This window comes from Scleropages formosus, chromosome 9 (assembly GCF_900964775.1).
Source record: "Scleropages formosus chromosome 9, fSclFor1.1, whole genome shotgun sequence".
NCBI classification, from domain to species: domain Eukaryota; kingdom Metazoa; phylum Chordata; class Actinopteri; order Osteoglossiformes; family Osteoglossidae; genus Scleropages; species Scleropages formosus.
Window position 1 is genome coordinate 32,530,025 of NC_041814.1, and position 17,648 is coordinate 32,547,672.

Sequence of the window (17,648 nt, forward strand, 5' to 3'; positions counted from 1 at the left end):
TTACTCAGAAGAGCTGGGTACATTTTACTGTATCAGCTCAGGGTAAGTATGCGTCAGGCTGCTGCAGCAGCGGCTGGGATTCAAACCTGTGCCCTTCCAGTGCAAGGCAGCACCCTGGGCCACTACTCCACCTGCTGCCTCTAGATTGTCGCATTTCTTTTCTTTGGGTCTTCCCAATGCTGCATGACCATCCTTGCAAACTGCCCTCACCCTTTGACTTTGATCATGCGCATGTGTATTTGTGCTTTCCTGCTGCATTGATCATGTCTTTATACCAAGTGGTCGGGACCCAGTGCTGTACCGTTGAGATCGAAAAATACAAAACCTGTGCTCTTTTGCATACAAGATCAGGCAAACTCAGAAATGACAGTAAGTGTGATAATGATGCGGTGTGGCCCCTCCCACTGCGGCGCGTTGGCTGCGCTCTGAGCACACCACGGTGGGGGTGTTACGGCGGAACGGTTAACGCAGCCCTTTGCCCGGACGACTGAGAGACTAGAACCGCTGTTGCGGACCCCCTCGGCCCCAGGCTGGACCTCATCCGGCCTCCGTCCCTCTGGACACTTTGAACTGGCCTGCAGTGGTCCAGCAGCAATGAGCGTGGCCACACGGAGCAGTGCTGGGAGCAGCGACATGTTCACAACAGGAAGTACTGGACCGCGCTATGAACAACACTGCTTGTAATAAATGATTAAGATGAGGTTCTGCATTTACATATACACACACACATTTTCTGAACCGCTTGTCCCATACAGGGTCACGGGGAGCCGGAGCCTAACCTGGCAACACAAGGGGCGTAAGGCCGGAGGGGGAGGGGACACACCCAGGACGGGACGCCAGTCACCCCAAGCGGGACTCGAACTCCAGACCTACTGGAAAGCAGGACCCGGTCCAACCCACTGCGCCACCGCACCCCCTGCATTTACATCTATTTACATACATTTACATACACTGACATTTATTCATTGTTCTACAAATTTGTAGTGTGATTGTTTACGCGACAGTTCTGTGCTGATGAGCTGAGGTAGTATGTGTTCTTACAGATATGAGTTGTGGTGTGTGTGTCTCCATGTGATGTGTGTGACAGCGTGTGTCAGTGACTGTTAACGTGTTACCGTTGCTCTGTCCCCCCCGGCTGCCCCCAGCTGTTGGGTTTCACCTTCCTGTGGTTTCAGTGGCAACTCTGACCGTTGGCACACACTCTCTCTCTCTCTCTCTCTCTCTCTCTCTCGCTCTCTCTCTCTCTTTCGCTTGCTCGCTCTCTCTCGCTCTCTCTCTCTCTCTCTCTCTCTCTCTCTCTCGCTCACTCCCTCTCTCGCTTTCTCTTTTGCTCGCTCTCTCTCACTCGCTCCCTCTTGCTCGCTTTCTCTCTCTCTCGCTCACTCTCAGAGACACAGAGGGAGGCCAGACCGAAGACCTTATTGGAATAACAACCACCTGTTGGCCTGGAAAATCCAGGACAGCCAATGAAATCATCCCACCTCCTCTTGTGGCACCCTTGAGCAAGGTATTTGCCCAGGACTGATACAGTAAAAATTACCTGGCTGTGTAAAGGGGTAAATCAGAGTCACTTTTGGTCTGTCTCACCTGTCCACCTGCAGCAGGACGATGAGTGAACCGCCCACTTCAGTGCACTTGCTCAGGCCGCCAAACAGGGTAAACACAGGTCACAAACAGGGTCATGCCAGTGTGGATGATGTGTTGTCAGCTGCCAAGGAAGCAGGCGGTATTGCTGAACCAACCACAGCTCCACATGACCACACCCCCCAGCAGTTCACCCTCTGACCGCAGGGTGACCGCAGGCACAGTTCACAACAGCTGCTCAGTTATCTAAGGTGCTCCCCGTTTCCTCCTTCTGCTCCTTCCCCCTCTTACAGGTTGCACAACCCAGAGGGGCAGTTAGAGACACTGCAGGCCTGAGAGTGCGAACCCGCGTCCTACGCCACCAGTGCCGAACTCACGTCCTACACCGCCAGCGGTGAACGCACGTCCCGCACATGACATCCCTGAAATGCACTCTTCCCATCAAGTACTGGGCATGCTTTGCTACTGCAGAACTTGGAAGATGGAACAACTGGTACTTGAGCCATGGACCCATAAGTGAGATCCAAGCCTTGGGAGAGGAGTCTAGAGTTGCGGTCATGATTCAGCAAGACACGGTCAACATAACCACCCCAGAGTCATGGTTAGATGACAGTTCAGCTTGATGTGGTTCGTATAACCAGCCCAAAGTTGAAGCCGGGCGATAAGTTCATTGTGTCGGCTCCAATACTGACACCCAGACCCATGGTCAGGTCATGAGTTCAGTCCCCCATGGCCCATAGCAAATACCACAGAGTTGTGGTCAGGTCACGAGTTCACTCCGTGGTTCATGTCTGGCCTTGAGCCATATACGACCTGCTGTGGCTCTTGCCACGTGGCAGATGGATTGATCCACAAAATCATATTTGTTACACAGATGCTTTTCATAAAAATCAGAATCCACTGTGCTTTCCAGTGGCAACCCAAAACCCAAAACCCAAAACCCAGAGAGAACTTGGCCCAAGCGTGGAGAAAGCGGTTGAGGGACGCACAGGAAGAGAAAGTGAACTGGGACCACAAAGAAGGGGGCTCAGAGCAAAACAGGAATACGTGCACATGTTGTGACCGTTTCTCAGTGCTTTTGGAGGCTCGCAGAAGTGTGCATGGTTCACACCTCGTGCAGCACACAGGAGCAGGAGGTGTGAGGCGTGAGGACGTCCGTCACATAGAGCCACGGCTCCAGAGCAGCTCCACCGCAGGCTCACCGTGTTCGGTCTTGCTTCGGTCCGTGACGCTCGTGAAGGCCTCACCTGAGGTGTTCTGTTCACCTGCTTGTTTCACCACTGCAACGTTTTGTGAAAAGGGAGGAACAAAGGAGACCAGGGTGATTGCAGAATGCGGACGTCACGCTACGCTGTGTCCCGCGTTCAGTCGGCACTCCTGCTCGCGGTTGGAGGTGTTTGTGTTTCTCAAAGGTCTGGAGACCATCAGTGGATACAGACAATTTTCACAGCAAGTCCTCATAGCGACACGTACGGCAGGCGTACACAGCGGTGGGTAGCAGTGCGTTACCTCTACTTGTCCTTAAGGAACCTTCTGGAAAAACTGCACTTTTCAGAGCAGTGTTTGCTGTCAGTGCTTTTTATTGTTACATTTCAAAAGATAAGATGGACTTTTGCTCTGTTGCATTTCTGTCACTCTCTTGTCATTAGCTTTCAATTTCACACATTTATTGTAATGTTTTCAGCCCCGTTCAAGTGTGTTGAAAGTACTGCTGCTTTGTCCCCTAACGTCCACCGTGGATTTCATTGGCTGTTGTCAGCTCTCACTGACTTTTACATGAACCACTAACAATGAATGTTCACTATCAGCTGACTTCTGTTGTGGATTTCATTGGCCAGAGGTCAGTGGCAGTGGGACCAATCAGAGTTTAATGTTGTGTATTGTCCCGCCTTCACTGACAGCCTAATTCATCTAAAAACGGGAGGCACCATCTACAAAAAAATTAAATAAGCACTTTTTTGCTTTCACACTTGATTCTGTGCAGTGTCTTTTTCACCTCTGCTGCTTACTATGTCAGCTACATGTGGTAGAACCTTGCTCTCTTCTCAAAAACCCAGACTATAAAACTGCTTGCAGCCGCCCCAGCTCTGTAGATTAATACCTTCAACATGTACATTTGCATTGATTCATCTAGCAGACACTTTTTCTCCAAAGCAACTTCAAAGTATGTTTTTCCCCATTGTCTTTCCTCATTCTTTCTCCATTCATTTCAGTGCTGTTAAAAAATCGCTCTCTGGATCCAAACTGGCTCCAGAACTGCAGTCCAGTCTCTGTCCTCCCTCCCTCAAAAACCATGGAACCTGTGACCAGCTGTCTGAACTCCTCGCCCAGAATGATCTCCTCGACAGTAATGGCTCCGGATTCAAGGTCGCTCATTCCACCGAGACAGCTCTTCTCGCAGTGCCGGACGCTCTCCGGTCAACTAGAGCGCCTCCCTCTCCTCGGTGCTCGTCCTCCTCCACCTGTCTGCAGCACTGGACACTGTCAACCGCTGCGTTCTACTCTCCTCTCTTGGACAGTTTGCCATCAAGGAAGAGCACTGAACGGGTTCGAGTCCCACCTGTCAGCCAGATCCTACCAAGTGGTCTGGTGTGGCTCCCGATCATCTGCTCAGCCTCTTTCTCGACTGGTGTTCCACAGGGCTCAGTACTGGGCCCCCTACTCTTCTCCATGGACACCTCCTCCCTCTGTCCGGTCATCGCCTCCCAGGGATCCTCCTGCCATTGCTATGGCGATGATACCCAATTCTTCTTGTTTCCCCCTGCAGCTACAAACATCTTCTCATATTTCAAATTGCTTCTCAGACATCTCGGTTTGGGTGACTGATCACCATCTACAACTCAGTATTTCCAAGACTGAGGTCCCTTATCTGCCAGCAGGTCCATCCAAGAGTTGGGAACCACCTGGACTGCTGCAGTTCTCTCCTGTCTGGTCTTCTGGTCTTCACCATCAGGCCTCTCTAGATGACCCAAAATGCTACTCTACCGGTTATGTTCGACCTCATTCCTATATATCTCTCCTCCTTGTTGCTCTCTATTGACTTCATGTAGCTTCCTGTATCAAGTTCAGCACTCTGGTTATGACCTACAAGAGAGATGTGTGCAGCCTAATTATATGTAACTAACCTTACATTTATCAGTGTTTCAGACACTTTTATCCACAGTGACGTACAACTGAGAGTAAACTGAAAAGCATCAACACCAGATGAAGAGCTTTAGGTACAGACATGGCACTATGGACACACAGTTTGTGTGTGTGACACCACCATGTTGCTGGTTTCACACACAGTTTGTGTGTGTGACACCACCATGTTGCTGGTTCTCATCCCTCCAGTAGCTCCTATAGCTCTTTTTTTGGGGCACGATGCAAGACGCCATGAGCCCGAATCCGTGGTCTTCCTCCTTTCACCGGGAGAAGAGGAGAAGGACGCCGTGTGCGCGTCAGTCCAGCGTATGACTCGTGACGACGCTGTTGAGAGAGGCGCCGCTCGGGGCCCTGCCTGCTGCACAACAATGCGAACGTTTGATAGGAGGCGAGCGGTGGCTCTCGCCGTGCTATTTATGAGGCGCCGCTGCTTCACACCAGGATATTTTTACTTGCGTTGAGAGAAGTCTTTGCGTCCTTCGCTCTCGTCCTGCAGCGCTGCAGCATCTCCAGCTGCCTTTGAAGAGCCGCATCAACAGAGTCCCTCTTTGTGCGAACCACCACTTTTTCACAGCCGCTTTCCATTTCGCCCAACATGTTTGTCCTTCTCGTAAGTCATGGCCAATGGCTGAGGGGCTGTTTAAAGATCAGTTCCGCAGAGAACAACAACGATGCCGATAACGTCTCCGCTGAGTCACTGCACTCATGTTCCAGAGCCACAAATGGTCTTGCTGCTTCTGTTGACCGTAAGCGTTCGATGTTTCTCTCCGCTTCAGCAGCAGACGTCATCATGGGGTGTCTTGGTATCTATGTGTGTGTGTTTCTGCCCACCTGTGGCCAGATGGTGTGTCTGCAGGCTCTCCGTGGAGGTGTCTCCACGTGGAGCCTTTGCAGAATTCTCCAGAAAGAATCAGAACCACCTTGGTGCATCACGAACACCGAGATCCGATGCAGACCAGCTCACTTCTCGCACATCACGTGTTCACGATGTTCCTTGTTCAAGCCTCACAACCAAAGTGTTGCCCTCACACGCCTAAAACCCGATACTGTTTTGGAGGAGCCCGGCTCTGAGTCTGCGAAGAACGTACATCCGGCACAGGTGTCACCGTGCCCTGGACCAGGAGTTATATACAGTCTTCTTGTTGTTCAGTTTCTTGACCCGAGTCAGTCGTTACTCCCAGACTCTTAGCTGATGAGGCCGGTGGAACGAGCGACTTGTCCAGTTTCACAGAGTTCGTGACCGGAGGACGGACCAGCTGGGAGGTGAAGATCTCTGTTCGGCAGAAGTTGACTTGTAGGTGGTGATCAGACTTCCAGGCAGAGATACCGCCCCCCCCCACCCAGCACTCAGATCACTCCAGGTGAAGCCATGGGTTTGGAATTTTGCGTGTGTCCAGATGAGAGTGTGTGTTGTATTTCACACCATTGTTCCGCCCCCGTTTCCTGAGGTGTGTTTCCTCGGTGAGGGGAGGAAGCACAGCTGGGTGAGGCCTGGGTTGGGGCATCGGAGGGCAGTGGGGGGGTTTCCCTCAGATAGCACAGACCTACTTCCTGTGCAGCTGCACTGTATTCATTTGTCCCTGTTTGGGTTGCTGTTGGGGGGTTTTCCTCGGCATATCGGCACGGGATCGGAGAGACACTTTGGAAGCAGCGCACAGGGAAAAACATCCTCTTGGGGGGACAACTTGGCCCGCTTGGCCCGCTTTGCCCACTTGGCCTGCTTCAACTGAGCCTCAGATCCCAGACGCCTGGCAGATCATCCCAGAACTTGGAGCAGCCACTGCCACCAGGACTTTCGCTCCTCCTGCCTCCCGCCTGACCGAGAGCTTCACCGTGGCCTGGACTCCCCGGTCTCTCTCTTTCTCACTTTCTCTGCTGAGGCCATTTCAGCTCGTTCTTCTGAATGACCAGGTGAGCTCAGAAGAGCCCTTGACAGCTGAGCGCAAAGAAAGCGGTCGGGGAAATGGGCAGAAGGAGACAGGAGAGGCAATGAAGCACCTGCCTCACGTGGAGCAAGAGGACACACCCCTGGGGCTCCATGTTCACCTCGCGGTTGCGGTCGTGCTTACGGCCCGTGGCCAGTCAGCAGCCCGTCTTCCGTGGGTCGGGACGGCGAAACCTTTGGGTGTCGATGCTGCGAAGAGCCGTGTTTTACTACCGAGAGTGCGGTACCCAGCAGTACTGTACTATCCTTCAGGTGTGCCTGTGACAGAGTGACACTGTGACAGTGCGTCCTCCACCTGTTGTCCCTACAGTGAGGCGTTAGCAGCGGTCCACAGGTTTGCGGGATGGGGGGGTCGAGGGGTGGAGGGGGGCCCACAAAGGCACACATTTCACATGCAAGCTCAGCGTTGCCAATCCAGCTTCACTGATTCATTTCTCCTTCAGATGCTGTGAAAAAATGCTCACACACTCATGTGATATGACGTTCATGTAAACGCAGACAAGAACAGCTTTGTCCCCTGGCTGTGAACCCCACCCCACCCCACCGGCCCCCAGCGAGGCTATTGAAGCTCTGTTGCCATGACCGGAGGTCAGGAGTCTCGGGGCAAAACAGCCGTGTCACATGGGGGCTTCTGCTTGGGGTCTCGAACCGCCAGGGATTTACTGCAAGCCTATGGGGGGGCTGCCCCCCTTCCCAGCAGGCCTCACCCCACGCCTTCACGTCACGTCTACTTCCTCCATCATACTCTCGCTGTGTAATTACGCGCTTCCTCAGATTGCTGTCTTTCTGAAAGCAGCCTTATCTCTGAGGCGTCATTAAAATATTGCAGCGCTCATTGTTGGCGCGTTATGAGAAATATGAATGACGTGCTGTTATGAGTCCTCAGTGATGCTGTTGTCCACTCATCAGAGCCCTGCGCTCATGCAATATGAGACTGAGGCGAGATCTGCTCCACCTCTCAGGGCAGTTTCCATCAGCTCCATCTATAATTACGGTTGGGGATGCGGGTACGAGAGGGACCCTCATCTCCCTCTGTCTGTGTGCTGTCGAAGCGCGCGTCCGTGCGGTTTTGCCGCGGGACGCGGGTCTGGGGGCAGTCCAGGACGGCTCAGAAACAGATGCCTGTTCATTCCTCTGGAGCGCCGCTCCGGTTGGGTCGGTCTGGGCCCGGTCTGCGGTTCCCCATCGGACTCCCGTTAGTGGATGTGGGCTCCGTTCCAGAACGATCCACAGACGGGGAGCGTCTCTCAGGCCGGATTCCCTGTCTGCATTTGCACCCCACCTGGCGAATACACACACATACACACAGGATGACAATGCTGACGACTCTGATCTCTTCATCCGCATCACTGGAATTTGTATCCAAAGAAAACGTGACTGTTTTACTGGAGTAATCTGGGGGTAAGTACTTTTGTGGTACTACAGCAGAAAAGGGGAGTTTGGCCCAAACCAGCAACTGTCACGCCTCGGCAATGGGGAACACCTGCGACTGATCGGCGTCCGGGCGCATAAAAGGGAAGCCTGAAGCGCAAGAAGACGCGGAACCTTGTTCGGCCTGGTTACTCACGCGCGTTTCTTGCCGTAGCTCTCCTGACTTCCCTGATTCCTCCTCCTCCTCCTCCTCCTCCTCCTCGCCTGCATCCTCATCCTTGTCCTCACCCTTGCCCTCTTCCTTGTTTCCCTGTGCCTGCCCCTGTATCTCCATGACTTCCTGGTTTACCATAACTTCTCGCCCATTTACTGGATTACGACTCTTGGATTCTCCCTTCGGATTTCGGACACCGTGACAGCAACCTTCAGCTTTACACACTCTTATCTAGTTCTTTAGCTGCTGTGTGCTACGAATCAGTAATTTACTGATAAGGTGACTCATTTTACCCTATCTTTACAGCCTCTTGCTGTCCCCCGAAACACATTTTACCACAAAACACTGCCAGTAACATTATTATCACTGTTGTCCTTGACACTGAGGGCAACCAGCAGAACTGATTACACTGATTTCACAACAATGCAAAAACAATGCATATATTATCATGTTTGCAGCAACATGCCCGTGTTTTACCAAATCTGAGAAAAGCTATCACTTTACTATGGTACACGCTGTATATGTGGTTCCCAAGTAACTGGGTTAGATCACACCTCATGATCTGAAGATGAGAAAAGCAGCAGGCCAGTAGCGCCCCCCTGGGGTAAAAAGGCGGTGTTACTCCTACAGACACAGACAACGGCCGGCGATGGCGAGAGCCACTGCGGGCGCTGAGCCATCAGACTGGGTGGGGCTAAACGTGACGGACAGCTCCTGGATGGGCACCCTGTGGCAGTACGGTAGTAGGGGGGGACCGGCCGGACACACACATCATGCGAATGAAGGAACAGGTGCACAGAGGAAGGACAGCGTGCACGCACGCACGCACACACACACACACACACACACACACACACACACACACACACACACACACACACAAACGCGCTCACAAACACAAACACGCATGCGCACACACACGTCACCGGGACCATTTGAACCCAGAGAAGCACCTGTGCTGTTTCATTGGCTAAGGTTTTTAGCAACGACACATTAACCATTTGACCTTTCCACTCCTTCACACTTGATGCTCCAGGAAGTTCTAGAAGATGCCACAAGCAGGTCGTCCACCACCTTTTCTTGAACTCTTCCTCCCATGAAAATCTCTGGAGGTGGTGTTCCAGCGCTGTGTCTACTGCGTTTCCAACGCGAGTCGCCCGTGGCCTTCGGCACACCTGCACGGCACTAATTTCCCAACTGTAGGTGACGCACGAGCAGGTCTGGCTCGTGGGGACGACGGGGACGTTCCGCACACTTCCAGACAGGATCGCGGTGCCTAATGCACGAGTCGTCACTTGTGCGTGTCACTGAGGGTCCGGTGCTTCGCAGAGCACACACAACTCGCACGCTTTTCTCCTCAACGGTGTGCTGGGTCCCTTCAAAAAGGAGGTGGCGTGAAGCTCATCCAAAGTCCGCCATCCGTCACGAAGAGCATCGCTTGTCTCCACCGTTAGCACTCCTGTGTCCCTCTCCGCGAAACGCCTCCACCACCCGAGGACGGCAGCTCCACTCATCGTCTCTCTTCCACGCGCTCGACTCGCCGTACCCGAAGTGTCTACAGTCAGTCAGTCAATCCCTCAATCAATCCATCAGTCAGTCAGTCAGTCAATCTATCAATCCATTCATTCTTTCACATATTGATTTTAATGAATCACTGAGGTCAGATTGTCACACACACCCAACAGCAGGTGGCGCTGCACCGACGTGTAACTGAAGATCACTGTTCTTCAACGACCTCCTGTCTGCTCTGTTGGTTGTAATAACAGCGGCAAGTGATTTTGGAGGTCGTAGGTCGCATCGCGTTCAGCACTGGTTACGGTCTAGGATCTGCTCCATAATACCTGCAGGGCTTCATCGCACTCTCCACCCAGCAAGATAGATAGATAGATAGATATACTTTATTGATCCTACAAGGGAAATTATTACACAAGGGAAATTATTAGATTTTATTATTATTATTAGAGCGCCAAGCACTTTGGTGGTCCCACTCACAAGGGTTCAGAAGGATTCAAAAGTCCTTCAGTTCTCAGCCTTGAGCCCAACATGGTGGAATGAGCTGCTTGTGTTCTTTAGAGCTGCTGAATCCCTCTAGCATCAAAGAAGGGTCTTGAACCCATCTCTTTGAGTGCCACTTCACCCCTGATCTCCTGACAGCTCCATCAATGAGTCCAACACCATGTGCTGTGATTATCTATGTATTTGCTGTTTGAATTCCACTTCAATAGGAGCTGCTGGAGAGATGTGAACCAGCAACATACTGGTGTCAGGCACACAGGAGAAGAAAAACAGAGGGTTTTTTGATTTGGAGAAAAACATCTGTCAAATGTATGGATGTGAATGTACAGCGAATGCAGAGAGAAAGACAGTTGTGTCCAGACCACTTCCAACAAGTGTCAGACAGACCGATCATCTGTAACGATCTTCTTACAGTTTCTCTTTCATACCTCACAGATTGCGCCACCCCCTGCCCTGTACTCTGGTTGCGTCGTCTGCTGAGCCTCTGCGACCGCTGGTGGCCGTTGTGACGGCTAGCTGGGGTCGGGACCTTTCCTCAGGGAGGCCTTTGTTGGGCCACACCCACTGTGTCAGGAAAGTAACATTTACATGACCGTGCTATTTATTACCTTAATTAAAGACTTGTTGTAGACATGATGGGTTCCCTTTGTGGGCAGACAATAGTGTGTGCACATACACCTCTGGCACACACACACACACAGATACAGATACACATTCTGACGCAACATATACATACACAACACCAGAGAGTGTATCACAGGAGGTCCAGCGCCGCCCAGGAGTGACGAACCGTGGCTCTCAGGGGTAAAACCTCGGGTAAAACCTGTAGTCACGTTCAGCGTGGATGTTGACACATGGCTGTAACTATGTTCCGTCCAGTGTTGCCCTGTGCTCAGATCTCACTGATTCTGGCACAGCTGCGTGGGACGGTCGCACATTGGAGCCGAACCGTTTTACGCAAAACCACCAGAACCATGGAGGGGTGACAAGTTGTCTGGGAAACATGCTCTTGTCTTGCTCTGCTTGCGGCTCTGGAGTCACACTCACACGGCCCCTCGGTAGAACCCGAGAGCCAACTGCACTATCAGCTGTGAGTGGCAGCAGGCAGCAGAAGCAAAACACAAAAGCAAGGTTTTCGCTGACGGTCATCGAAATGGTGGAGAGCCCCTGGGAGACTCATATCCATCATCCCATTTCACTCATGACCTTCAGGTGCTGCACTTCATCACTCACACACTATGGGGGAACCAGAACAGCATCTCTTTGGACTGTGGGAGGAAACCCACACCGACACGGGGAGAACAGGTGAACTCTACACAGACTGAGCGGGGATCAAACTCACATTCTCGCAACATCCAGGCGCTGTGAGACAGCAGCGCTACTCGCTGTAGTGCCGTGCCGTCCTTCCTATCAACAGGCGCGTTTATAATATGCTTTTATCCTAAATCACTTGCCGCTGCTATAAAATACAGTAATATTTAATAGATGAATGTGAACATTTTGACTTGAGAAACGGAACAGAAACACTCCTCTCTGCGATACAACACTGGGCTCTAGTCTGTAAGTGCGCATCCTGAAATGGTACGGTATCTGCGACCTTATGAATTATTTTCACGCATATATTAAGTGCAGTATAAAGGCTATAACATGACACATTCATTCCTATAATTATACTTTCAAGAGCAGGAATAATACAAACACACACATTTTCAGAACCTCTCATCCCATACAGGGTCTCGGGGAACTGGAGCCTAACCCGGCAACACAGGGCGCAAGGCCAGAGGGGGAGGGGACACACCCAGGACAGGATACCAGTCCGTCACAAGGCACCCCAAGCGGGACTCGAACCCCAGACCCACCGGAGAGCAGGACGTGGTCCAACCCACTGCGCCACTGCACCCCCCTGCAGGAATAATATTCCATATTTATTCAGTGACAGGTACACATAAGGCCTGTACAACATTATCTTTGTGGTTGAATCCACAAACACACAACACACAACACACACACACACACACACACACAGTCTGAAGCCACTTGTGCCAAGCAGGGTTGGGGCAAGCCAGGGCCTAGCACAGCGGTGCAGGGGACACACCCAGGGTGGGAGGCCAGTCCGTCGGAGAGCACCCCAAGCAGGACTCGAACTCCAGACCCGCCAGAGAGCAGGCACAGGCCAAACCTGCTGCACCACCACACCCCCCCATGGTTATATAATTTTGACAAAAAACTGCTCCCACTGAAGAAACTGTAACAAAAGAAAAGACACAATGTATCCGTCTTGTTTTTCCAGACAATATGATTCACTGAGTCCACAAGGAGTATTAATAAATAGACATTCATGTGAAAGAGATAAAAGGACGTGGTTGATGGAGGAGGACGTGGCAAAGTCACACTCATTTCCTGAGGAATGGACACTCGGCCCCAGACTGGAGAGGAGTACAACAGGATGTGCACTGGAACGCACACTGTCTGCGTCTCTCTCTCTCTCTCTCTCTCTCTCTCTCTCTCTCTCTCACACACACACACACACACACACACACACACACACACACACACACACACACACACACACACACAGACGCTGTCACAAAGATACACAGACACACAAGTGACATACAAAACAGTATCAAAACAAAGAGCTTTACCCACAAACACAGGACTATTGACACTGCTTGTGTGTGTGTGTGAGACACCACCATATTGCTGGTTCACATCCTGCCAGTAGCTCCTATACAAGTGACTTTCAAATAGCAGATTCATAGGTGATCACAGCGGATAGTGCTGGACTCACTTAGCTGGAGCTCAGCGCTCTTGTTGGACTGTAGGGAGCGATCAGATATTGTGGAGCAGATCCTTTGACCATCTTGCAGAGTGTAACCAGCACTGAACTTGATGCTTCCTGTGACACGTGGTCACAGCTCAGTGAAATGGGCTATTTGTCGTGATCAGATGAGGCACAGTCAGTTGTCGCCCTGCGATTTCCTGCAGTGTCGCAGAACCACGGTGGTACTCTGTCTACCAGCTCCTTGGATCCTTTCACATGGTTTACTTTTATATGAGATGGCATCATTCTGCCTGTCCTGTCACACCAGCAGGTCGGGGGCCCTTTTCAAGCGTTCAGAGTATTGTTGACTGGTGCACATTTGTCTTGTCTTGCCAGTTACATCGCACTGTCTTTGAAAGAGGTGGACGGCCTCATGGCGGCGTCCCTCTTTACGCGACTGCCTTCCAGCGTGTCGGGGTCGTTCAGGGCTTTGCATAATTCTTCTCCTATATCTGTGCTTTTCGGACATTTCCACAACTTGGCCTTCGCTGGAACTCGTCTCCCTGACTGAGGTTCTGAGCAGCTGTGCTACATTTTGTGTCCAATGTTGAGAGCGCAAGCTCGGAGGAAGCGGCGCTGCACGCCCACTACTTTGTACCAGTGCTGTAGTGTGAACTCTGCTCTTGTCCACAATATTTTAAGCATTTCGTAGGCTAAAAACAGTGTCGATTATCCAGGCCTGCAGCTGTGTTGCTCTGTCAGGGTCACAGAAAGGGGAGGAGCCTCACTGTTCTTGTCTCTCTTTCCATAGCTGACTGCATACCGATCCAAACGCCACACACCCACACTTCACCCTCAGCAGGACGTCTTAGTGATGCCACACGAACAGCCAACAAAGAGATGAGCAAAGAGGCTCGCGCATCTGGAATGTGCGTTTATTTTATAAAACTAGTTACATTTATTACAGGTCTGTTAATAATGGTACAACATAGTGGCATTTTCATTACGAACTGTACAACTGGGTGAAGCTCAGGAACGAAAGAAACACCATGGCGGAAACCTAAAGCTAGATACTGGGCAGGAGAGCTCCGTGTCAGAGCACGCTGACCTTGCCTTCACAACACAACTGGAAAGAAAACAGCGGCCGACTCCCAGTCTCACACAGCTCTGCACAAGCTTCCTGCCACAGGAAGTCCTCGTGTCCACAAGAGGGACGGCTCTGCCCTGCTGTTCTCCAACATCAACTTCAAGCTTAGGCTTTCAGGAAGCATGACAGCTAACATGTAGTGCATACATGCTTTTCTTCCACAGACGACCACAATATACAGTATTACATTTACTTCTACAATACAGTGAACCGGTATGAAGCACCCACACAGCATGATGGGTGTACGAGGCATTTCTGTGCTGGTGAAAGCAGGGAAAAGAATGTTCGACACGGTCTGTATCTGCAGGACGTCCAAACACTGAAACCAAGGCTGTGTGAAGAGCAGGCCTGCAGTCAACGCTGCGTGGGCACAGTAGCCAGGATGTGTGTGCACAGTAACACTGAAGGTAATGAGTGTATGTGTAGAGGAGCACTGAGGGTATCAGGTGTGCATCTTTAGAGCTCTAGTGGTGTCAGGTAGTCACAGGGAGGCACTAGACGGGGGGGGCGCTGTAGCGCACTTCACTCGTGAACATGCTACACCCGCTGAGAGGGGCCTTCAGCTGCAGGTCCCTCTTGAGGACGACCTCGTCGTTGGCATAAACAGGGATGTCCGCATCGTCGGAATGGTAGCCTGACTGGTAGCCGCTGGTGGGGTTCGATGACTCAGATGCCAGGGACTCCTTGCTTTTACAGCGCAACAGAGCACTGTGGCGGAGTCGGGGAGGGGACGAGATTGAACAGTCATAATCAATAACCTGTCGTATCGACTGAACTGAGCAGTAGCCCCCCTAGATGGTGCTCTGCTGGTTCTCCCTGGGGGGGTGTGACTGTAATAATGATTATCCCACAACAAAGTATCTTCAGAATGACTTTTCCCCACTGGAGAGAAAATCTTTCTTGCTCTTACAGCAATTACCCCCATGGAAAGGTTGGTTTCTCACTCTCTCTCTCTCTCCCTCAAAGAGTTATATGGTGGAAATCCATATGGAACATTGTCATTTTCTCTGTTGGAAAGGTGTTAAAGAGTAAAGTATTAGTTGTATTAGTATTAAGCATGTTATGTGTTGGACAATGTCAGAGTAACTTTCCCTCTCTCAGACTACAGCAGTTGCAAGTTTCACTTTCTGGGACAGTGATGTGTAAGTTGTGTCTGGGACAGCACATTTTCAGGGTTCATCTCTTTGGAAGATGAGCAGGAACACTAAGTCCACATGTAGCTATGTCACCTGAAATTTGGTGTCTGGGGATGGACACGGTCCAGCCTCTTCATGGCCTCAGGCAACAGATCCATTCCCATATCTGTCTGTCCAGCCTGGTGAGAGATGTTTCATACATTATTCAATATTCCATGGGCCTATCTGGGCGAAATCTCAGTTCCATTGTCAGAGGGCGGCACACTCACCATCACAACACGTTTTTCCAGTGGCACATCTTCAAAGGTGCTCCCACACCTGTCACTCTGCAGAGAGAATCTGTATGGGGGTCAAGAGGAGGCACAGTTATCCATGGACCCAGAGCCACAACACATCAGGTTTCAGAGTTCACGTAGCCTCACACAAACTCATTGAACTCAGTTGCAGAGGACTTGTTCTACATGTGGAATCTGAGCACAATGGTCATGACAACAGGGTGTGAATACTGCCGCAGTCGGACATACCCGAGGAAGGCCGCGTTGTCATAGTGGAGCAGGGGGTTATGAGAAATCTCTGGAAACCTGCGGGATGCGAAAGACCCCTCCAGGTGATCGACAGTCAGGGGGATGTAGTCCTTCCCATCCTGCAGCAGAGTGTTACTTCGGTGTCATTCAGGGGTTAATATTGCATCTTGGTAAGTAGGTAAGGTGTGTGCGGTGCACACACAGATACACACACCTACAGTACAGTGATAATGACATGGGCCAGCAGCCTCAGGCTGGCTCCATACCTGTTTAGCCCTAGCCTGCAGCAGGTCACCCAGGTGCTGGACAAGCTCGGTGAACGTTGGCCGGTCTTTGGGTCTGTCCAGCCAGCATTCCAACATGATCTGATATCTGACCAAAGACGAGACACACACACACAATCAGCAAAGAATCGAGTTCACCCCAGTTTCATAACAAGAATGTCTTGGAAGTGTACATATAGTGCACCCTAGCAGTGTGAGCTACAAGTCCAGCACAGTGAGAGCAGTTGGTAAGCAGTGTACCCCAGTAGTGTACACTCACATCTCAGGGCTAGAATAGTCAGGTGCTCTCATTCGTGTCCCCTCCTTCAGTCTTCTGCAGAAAGTCTCATCGATTACCACACCTGGGTATGGTGATGCACCTGCAGATGAGAAGAAAGCTGTTAACAGCTGAAAGAATCTGGTAATGATCCAGTCTCACAGTGGAGTGTTTGAAGTTTCACCTAGAGAGAAAATCTCCCAGAGTAAGACTCCAAAAGACCACACATCGCTCTGTGTGGTGTAGACTCGGTCAAAGATGGTCTCAGGGGCCATCCATTTCAGTGGGAGTCGTGCCTTTAACAGCGAGAGCAAGAGAGACAATGAGAAGAACAAGTGTTTACACTCTCTGTTAAATGAAGAAGACAAATAGATGGTGTAAAATACAGGTCTTTTCATTCCTTTTGGACTCACGTCTCCCTTCCTGACATAGTCGGGGTCTTTGTACACATCCCGAGCCAAGCCAAAGTCACAGATCTTCACCACATTGTTCTCAGAAAGCAAGATGTTCCTTGCAGCCAAGTCTCGGTGGATGCACTGTATGTCACACACACAAAGGCACACAGTCACAGGGACAAGTGACAACACAAAGCCAGTCGCAGCACCAGTGTAAGGGTACAGCACATAGCTAGTCGAAGCGCCAGTGTACGGGTAGAGCACACAGCACAGTCCCTGCACCGGTGAACAAATACAGAGCACAGCCAGTTCAAGCACCAGTTTTAGGTACACAGTAAACCAAATGCAGTAGCCATAGACACTCAGCCAAACACTCATCCTAGTTATAGGCAGTCAGCCAATCAGAGAACAGATGAAAAAACATCTAACAACCAACAACATCATTATTATTATACCAGACTTTTCATATTATTGTACAATCCACCATTAGTATTTCTGTCTTGTCTTTTCATTGTTATATTTTCACTCATTTATTAATTAAGTGACCCTTTCTCTAATGCAGGGTCACGAAGGTCTGTAGGAGACATAGGGTTTGAGACAGAATACACCCTGGACAGACACACTGTGATCATTTTGTTCACAGATGTTTATGATATTAAAAACAAAGTTCTCCAGTCCTGCCACCTTGCCCTGAATTGCTGCAGTCAAAAATTAAGCTGTCTTGTGAATAGATAGACTGTACATGGCTTAATATGTAAATTGCTTTAGAGAAAAGTGGCAGCTGTGTGACCATGCAACTGGGCAAAAATACTGCGTTACTGAATAATAAGCCTCTTGCACGAAAAAATGTTTATATATTCATAGGCTG

At 50.7% G+C, this 17,648-nt stretch overlaps 1 protein-coding gene across 3 annotated transcripts in view; it reads right to left on the bottom strand.

Annotated features, from left to right (window-relative positions):
- Nucleotides 1-13,959: 13,959 nt before the first annotated feature.
- Nucleotides 13,960-17,648, bottom strand: part of kdr (kinase insert domain receptor (a type III receptor tyrosine kinase)) — a 34,034-nt gene continuing 30,345 nt past the window's right edge. For all 3 annotated transcript variants that reach the window (XM_018733160.2, XM_018733159.2, XM_018733158.2), the window contains exons 23-30: nt 16,799-16,921; nt 16,570-16,681; nt 16,389-16,488; nt 16,112-16,217; nt 15,846-15,964; nt 15,591-15,660; nt 15,415-15,500; nt 13,960-14,893 (exon numbers count right to left, since the gene is read on the bottom strand). In XM_018733160.2, the coding sequence (XP_018588676.2) occupies nt 14,680-14,893; nt 15,415-15,500; nt 15,591-15,660; nt 15,846-15,964; nt 16,112-16,217; nt 16,389-16,488; nt 16,570-16,681; nt 16,799-16,921 (930 nt within the window). In that variant the 3' untranslated portion in view covers nt 13,960-14,679. The remainder of the gene's footprint in view (nt 14,894-15,414; nt 15,501-15,590; nt 15,661-15,845; nt 15,965-16,111; nt 16,218-16,388; nt 16,489-16,569; nt 16,682-16,798; nt 16,922-17,648) is intronic.